The sequence below is a fragment of the Echinops telfairi genome, unplaced genomic scaffold (assembly GCF_000313985.2).
Source record: "Echinops telfairi isolate 266 unplaced genomic scaffold, ASM31398v2 ScPeMD7_9;HRSCAF=40, whole genome shotgun sequence".
Taxonomy (NCBI): domain Eukaryota; kingdom Metazoa; phylum Chordata; class Mammalia; order Afrosoricida; family Tenrecidae; genus Echinops; species Echinops telfairi.
Genome location: NW_022103906.1, coordinates 10,060,523 through 10,068,423, shown reverse-complemented (window position 1 = coordinate 10,068,423; position 7,901 = coordinate 10,060,523). Strand labels below are relative to the sequence as shown.

The window sequence follows — 7,901 nt, the reverse complement described above, 5'->3', positions numbered from 1 at the left end:
TATGATTTAACTATTAGTCATAAAAATTCCCTTAACAAACACCTGAAATTTAAATCTTCACCTGGAAGCTGATCAAAGAGTACAGGACTTCACCACATGAGTTAAAACAGTATGAAATGAGAAAAAAAAATTTCACTACCTACATAATCAACAATTTATCTAAAAAGGCACTTTAATTATTTTTATTTAGCACATAAAAGAAAAAAATCGATTCATAAGGTACAACTACATTTGGCACTTTAAAGTAAAACTTTAAATCACCAATTTATTCTTCTGAGCAAATAATCTTTAAGAAAATGGCAAGTCATAAGTACAAGTATTATAATAGTAGTGATAGTCTATATAGGTAAGATGTTAAGAAAACTCTTTGTAGGGTTATAAAAATACAGAACATCTGATATAATTAACACTATCTCTAAGACTAAAATCAGAACAACATTCCAGAAAATAGAAGTACTTATAAATATCATTTTACTTTGAGAAAGCCAGAAATAATTTTACTCAAGAAATAAGCAATCACTGTAGAAGATGTGATTGAGTGTACTGTATCTTTCTTAAACCAAAACACACTTTTTGCATCAGAGAGGACAATTTTCATTTTTATAATCATAGCTTCCTTTGTCCAAAGCAGGGGCCCTGAATTCAAGCCATTAGTTGAATAGTTAGTAATCAAAAGGTATTTTGGCATGTCTTCACTTCAGTATATATGCTGGAAAACTGCCAGTTACAAAGAATTTGTAGCACAATAAATGCAGATTTGTAGTAACAGCCAACTGACAGCAACAAACTTCTAGACCCAAGACAAAATGGGACTTCAGAATTGAGGAGGGGGTTCTTCCCCATGCTCAGACCCTATTTACTACATAACAGTCACAAAAACCAAAGAGGAAACCTTAATGGGGCCTTCCAATGTGCCAGCGTTTCTCAAAGGATTGCTCTCTAACTGCACAGCCTGTTCTTTTCAATCCTTTTATAGTCGCTTGACTTTGGTAATATTTTCTTGACGTTTTTGCTTCTTCTTCTGCTCCTTTTCCCTGGCTTTGATCATCTTGGCCCATTTCCAGGACAGCACCACAGCACTTGTTAGGAGCAGTGGAGCGAGGGCCGGAATCCCTGTCATCAGAAACCAACTCCACCCCATACTCAGCCCAAGCCTTGACGTCAAACATCTCGATAGTGGTCTGAACAAACTCTGCATTCAAGAAGTGGCAGCTGAAGGTTTCTCTCAGTGATATACTTGCCTTAGTCTCCGTAGGGTGCCTTATGCTTGAGTAGTGATCTCGAACTTTGTCCTGGTTCAATGAGCAAATCACAATTTCAGATGACCCTTCATTTTTCTCTTCTTCTTTGCCACCTTACACTTCTGGGAGAAGGCTTAAATTTGCCAGACCAGAACCGGGAACCGAATCTCATGGTTTTGTTATAGTCTTTGATGAACGCTGTACACCTTTGAAAGACAAATCTAAAATCCAGGCACACAGTCAGTGTCACTGAGGGCTGAAAAAACAACAACAACAAAAAACCCTCAGTAAAATATGCATGATTAGCAAGATAACATTGAGCAAATTCATCCATTGAGAGTCTATGCAAAATCAATATTTTTAAAGATTCACAAAAGTCCATTGTGTGTCTATACCAACATGTCTTTAGTCATACCTTCTGCTGATGAATTTTGAGCTGTTTTTAATTTCTTGTTATAGTGAATAGTGATATAAATGAGTGTTGAGTTAGTTTATTGTGCCGACCTGGCCAATAAACACATTTGGGGTTAATTGAAGGGCAGAGGGATAAATGGCTTGGTGACCCTCGCCTTTCTAATTCTCTGATCTCTTGCTTTGTGATGGTCGCACCAGGGTGCAGCTGCCTTAGCAGTTTCCTGCTTCAGCTGGCAAGACAGACTTCCTGCAAAACATCCTCAAGGGGCAGCCATGAACCTACCCCGATGCAGCCCTGGGTGCTGGAGCAGCCATGAGGAGACCCCTGCCAGCGCTGAGATGCTTACACACTCACTGATTGGGCTTTCCTCCTGCAGTCGGCATCATTGTGTCTGCTTTGTGAGATGGAGGAGGACTTTGTGGATTGGTTTTGGACATATGGACTAATGTTGGACTTGTGGGCTTAGGCAGCACTGGGTTGGGATGTTTTCTTTATGTGCACTTATCCTTTATATAAAACTTTCTTATGCATGAGTTTCTGTGGATTTGTTTCTCTAAAGCACCCAGACTAATACAAGTGCCTATATCTGTTTGTGTTCTGTCTGTTGCTTCCTTAAGGTATATATCTAGCAGAAGTATTGCTGAATTATAGGAGATTTCCATTTCCATTTGTTCTAGATGCAACCATGTAGCTTTCCACAACATTTGTACATGATTACAGACCCACATATAAGACTTCCAGGCTCTCCCAATCCTCTACAGAATTTGTTTTCTGTTTTTGCTATTTTTTTTAATTGTGCCATCTTGTGGGTGTAAAGCTATAGCTCATCATAATTTTGATTTGCATCACCTGGATAGCTAATACTGTGAGTATTTTTTATGTTCCTGCTAACCATTTGAATGCCATTTTGGTGAAATTTCTGTTCATGTCTTTTGCCCACTTTTAAATTGGATTATCTGTTATTTTTGGTTTTTTCTTATTATGGCATTACAGTATTCAATATATTTAAAGATTAGTCTTGTCCATTACCTCATTCATATATTTGTTTTCCCAGTCTATGAACTCTATTTTCACATTTTTGATAAAGTATTGAGATGCACCTTAATATCCTATTGGTTTGGGGGTGTTGTTGACTTGTATGTTGCTTTGAGGGTTCACTACTGTTTTTGATTCTATGTCCAATGTGTTCTTGTCATTATTTTTGTAATGCTGGTCTTTTTTTTACATAATGCTTTAATTTTTCCTTCTCTGAAAGTACCCTTATTTCTGTCTCATCTTTGAGAGAGAGTCGTGCTGGATATAGACTTCAGAGCAATTTTTTTCTTCCAGAATGTCATGTATGTCACCTCATTGTCTTTTAGGCTACATTATTTCTACTGAGACCATCTGAGCTTATTCTTGTTTCCCTTTGCACATGACGGCTCTTTTCCCTAGCTACTTTCAGAATTCTCTCCTTGATATAGGTGAGTTTGATGACAATGTATTATAGTTGTTTTTTCTTTTGGGTTCTCTTCTGTTTCAGTCTCTCACTAACTCAGTTTTCCTTCTCTTCTATTCTATTACTCAGCTCTTCCACCGTGTCTAATTCTGTTATCTTAGTGCTTCATTTCTGCAGTCCTATTTTGTGTAGAGGCTCTTGTTTTTCAGGCTTTTCCTTCATCTCTTGATGACATCTAAGCATCACTCCCCTAAATTGTGCACCTTGTCCTCCTGGGGTCTCTTCTTCAGAGTAATACTTTGGGTTTGATGTTGTTTAGGCTTTTTGTGGCTGTTTTTCTAGATTTTTGTTTGTACTGACATGGACTGCAATCCCATGCCATTGTGGTACAGCTGTTAGAGTGTTGGGTGAACTGCTGGATCATGTGTGGGCAGTTGGTTCTTGCTGGATTGCTGCACTAGCTGGGGCCTTTTTTAACTGGAGGTGTGGACAATTGGGGCATGCTTTACCAAGTTTCAGAGATAATCAGGGCCTTTCTTACCAAGTTGTTATGATGTCTAGTCCCGTCTTTGCTGAGTTGCTGGGATGGCTGGGGGTGGGAAGGGCAGTGGAGACAGCTAAGACCTGCTTGCCATGTCCTGGGGACAGCTGGGGCCCTCCTTTGTCAAGATGTGGGGACACCTGGGGCCTTCCTTGAGTTGCTGACTTGCCAGCATGCAGAGGTCTTCCTTGCCAGGATATAGGGACACCGGAGAACTTCCTTGCCAGATCTCTGGAATAGCCGGACCTTCCTTGCTGTGGGAGGGGACAGCCAGGATCTTTGCATGGTGTCCGGGTTGGCTGACTGTCCTGATTAACTGAGGCCTACCTTGCTGCCCCAGAAACAGCTGGGTCTGCCTTGGTGGGGTATGGCTGGTATCTTTCTTGCTAGATCACAGTGGCCCCTTGGGTCCTCCTTGCCCAGGGGCAAGGATGCCAGAGCTACTTTGCTGTGTGGCAGGGATGGTCCAGGACCTTCTTTTCTGCTTTTGAGTTGACTGAGGGTGGCAATGGCTGGACCTTAACTTGTCAGGTCCTTCTGACTTAAAACATGAAGTATTTTCCGTTCTGTTTGAATGATTATTTCTTTGTCTAGATACAGGTTCTGCATGAGCACAAATAAGTGTCTGCTGCTCCCATTCTTCACATTGTTACCCATAGTTATTAGGTACACAGTCAAATTTGCCTTTGTATAGTCAATAAAAGACAAGTATACATCTTTCTATTATTCTCTGCTTTCATCCAAGATCCTTTTGACATCAGCAATGATATCCTTTATGCCACATTCTATTCTGAATCTGCCTAAAATTTCAGGCAGCTTCATGTTTATGTAATATTGCCCCCTTTAAAATTTATTTTGTTAAAATTTTACTTGTACTTGATATTAGTGATTAAAAATTCAATAATGTATGCCTTCTGCTGGATCACCTTTCTTTGTAATTGCTACAAATAATGGATTTCTTCCATTTGGTCATCCAGTTAGCTATCTTCCAAAATTTTTATCATAGGCCAGTGAATGCTTCTAGTGCTTCAGCGATTTGTCGAAACATTTATATTAATAATCTGTCCATTCCTGGAGGTTTGCTTTCTGGTCATGCCTTCAGTGCAGACTGGATTTTTCCCTTCAATATTATTGTTTCTTGATCATGTGCTACCTCTTGAAATGGTTGTTGATTGAAAAATTGGTGTGCAGTAACTATAAGTATTCCTTCCATCTACGTATTATGCTGTCTGCATTGATCAATATTTTGACTGTTCTAGCCTGCACTATGGGAACATAAGACTTGTGTTTTTTCTTCAATTCTTTCAGCTGGAGGTACTATACATGTGCTCTTTCTTTTTTTGGTATCTAACTCCAGTTATTTGTATACTCAATTACAATTGTCTAATTTGTCTTCTTGAGTTGTCATTTATTTTAAAACAGAAATTTTATTTTCTGTGTTTTTAGGTCAGTATTGCTTCCATTTGCTTTAGCTACTCTAATTTCAAGACCAAGTTACCGTGTCTCTTTTGACACCAACTTTGTTTTTTTCTGACTCTGTGTCTTTGTAATGACCTTTTCATTTATTCATGTGTGTTGTTGTTGGTGCCATCTCACAGCTTTTCAAGTCTTCTCTTATTAGTGTTACATGAATCGAGTTCAATTTTGAGATGTTTTAATAAATCAGGTAGGGTATAAGGTTGTATTTTATTTCTCCTGGAATTGTTTTCGATTCTTTTTAACATATTGCTTTATTGGCATATACTTCACTTATCATACAATTTAATAACTAAATAATATTTAATATATTTGTGTAATAATCATCAATAAATTTCAGAACATTTCTTCTCATACTCACTGTTATCTCCCCATTTCCTACCATCCTCCCCTGCCATGCCCCTAGGTAAATATTAATCCAGTGACTATCTCTATAGATTGACCTATCCTGAATTTCAGATACAAAAAAATCATGCAAAACACAAAGAGGAAGAACACAAACAAACCAAAAACAACAACAACAACAAAAATAACAACAATTAGAAGAACTCAGTCAAAAAGAAAGCAGAAAATACTAAACACTGAAACAATTTAAAAATTAATCAAAAAGGAGATCAAATGAGATGACATAATATTTTGATCTAATTACATATGGCATACTCAATTGTAAAATGCTCTTTGTCAGATAAACAGGCTGTTCACATCTCTAGACTATGGTCAGAGAGAATTCATCAGAGTCTTATTAATTTTTGTGGGGACCCTGCAAATGAACTTTGGGCTTCCACTGTCATCTATATCCTTCTGCAAACAGGGTGTTCCCAATTTAAGCTCAGATAACAGTCCCTCCTTTGGATTTGTATTTTAGTATGTGCAATTCTCAGATCACACAGACTGAGCGCTCCCTCCATGTAGACTTAGTTGACACTTTATTTAGATGGCTACTTGTTTGAAGCAAAGCCCAAATACCCTACTTTTGTATGTTTAGGCAGCATCTGGTTTCTTCATCACCCTGCTATAACATACATAGTGATTTCTTTATGAGGGCATGCTTGGGGCATGCTTTACCAAGCATGCACAGAGCACGGCCATGTCATAAGAATGACATATATACTCAAGTATAAGCCGAGCTGAATATCAGCCAAGGCACCAAATTTTACCACAGAAACTGAATAAAAAATGTGCTGAAAATCTCGGATTATACACAAGTATATGCAGTAATCATTCTTAGTGTGAGGCTAGAATTAAGTGCATGGCCCAAATCCATTCATATATCTATAGTTTATATATGTGTTGGGTTCATTTTAGAGACATTATCATTTTATGATAGAGCACATTATAAATCATCACTCTAGGGCATAAGGTAATTCTATCAATAGTGTCATTAATTAATCAAATAGTATAAAGTTTAAAACACTGTTGAGGAAAGGATATTATGCAAATGTAGGCCAGCTTCAGACGTGGATGCGTGGATTGTTGACTTGTACAGATTAAACTCTTCATTGGCTAGTCATTTTTACACAAACAGTGGGGGTTATGATAGGCAAAAGCTTTCAATAACTCTCATTCACAAAGACAGAACCATCATATTAATACATATCATAAGAGAGCAAGGAGGGCACTAAAGTATTAAAACCCTGCCTAGCACCCATGAACCATACATCACCCTTTTTATATGTACATCTTAACCCACACTTCAACAGAGGGGACTTCACCTCCATCAGGGTCAGTTTGTCAAAATGTAGGGAGAGGGAGAACATTCATTTGCTGCCACACAACATTGTGCTAAGGTCATCCCAAATCAACATACATTCCTATAGGAGTGATAAGTGAAACTTTCTAGAAATTCAAGTCAAGCTGGAGAGAAAGGGTCACGTATGTCTCCGAGAAAGTGATTACATTTCTGTTGGAGGTTAAACCAAGAGGAGCAACCTCCCACCAGGAAACAAACAAGCATAACACTTAGTGCTACTTATATATAACCGAACGGGAGAATACAATTGGGACTATGTTCCTAAACAGACACATTTGAACTGGTTTCAATCCAACCCTTGGTCCCCAGGCCATGTGATGTAGCCTACTGGGACTTTAGACTCTGTCCTTCCAAGGGATACAAGAATCTTCATAGGCCACATCAGAATTTGAAGTGGAAATCTCACTTAAAGGACTGGGATTTACCTCAAAGTCACTTGTAGCAAATTTAAGTACCCCATATATTCCCTTGGACTTAAGGCTATAAGTTCCTAATGTCAGAAGAACCAGGTGACCACTATCCCAAAGTTATAGAATTGGGGGTCATTGGACTTGGTTTGGAGCTCTTGCTTTGAGGGTGTCCAGCAGATGGTGGCCCAGGATTAGTAGATATTTAGTATTTTAATGTCTTCCTTGTTTTAATTTTCTTGAACTTACATATGATTAATGATGGTCTATTCCACAGTAACCTCCTGGCATTGTTTTGACTGATGATATGAACTTCTCCGTTGTCTCTTTCCACAGAACAATGTATTACTGTCTATTATATCTGGCAAAGTTCATATCTGTAATTACTGTTTCTTTTGTCGATAAAGGGCATTTTAATGAAGAAGTCGTTGGTCTTGCAAAATGTTATCATATGATCAACCCTCGCTTCTATCTCTAACGCCTTATCTTCAATTTATTGTTTCTTACTCTTTGTTTTCACCTCTTAAATTCCAATTTCCAATTATTGTCAATGCATGCTGATTGCATATTTGATCATTCTTCAAATTCTTTATCACTAGATTTATGGCTGGTGTGTAAACTGGACTTTTTATA

General features: G+C 38.1%; 1 protein-coding gene across 1 annotated transcript; it reads right to left on the bottom strand.

Moving 5' to 3' along the window:
* Positions 1–970: 970 nt before the first annotated feature.
* LOC115868310 (small integral membrane protein 15-like) lies at positions 971–1,141 on the bottom strand. The gene has a single exon (XM_030884685.1). It carries the CDS (start codon positions 1,139–1,141, stop codon positions 971–973), a length of 171 nt encoding a protein of 56 aa, XP_030740545.1.
* Positions 1,142–7,901: the final 6,760 nt, after the last annotated feature.

Bases quoted from the DNA above. Each gene is read 5' to 3' on its own strand.
- LOC115868310 (XM_030884685.1), bottom strand. From the start codon at position 1,141: ATGGGGTGGAGTTGGTTTCTGATGACAGGGATTCCGGCCCTCGCTCCA.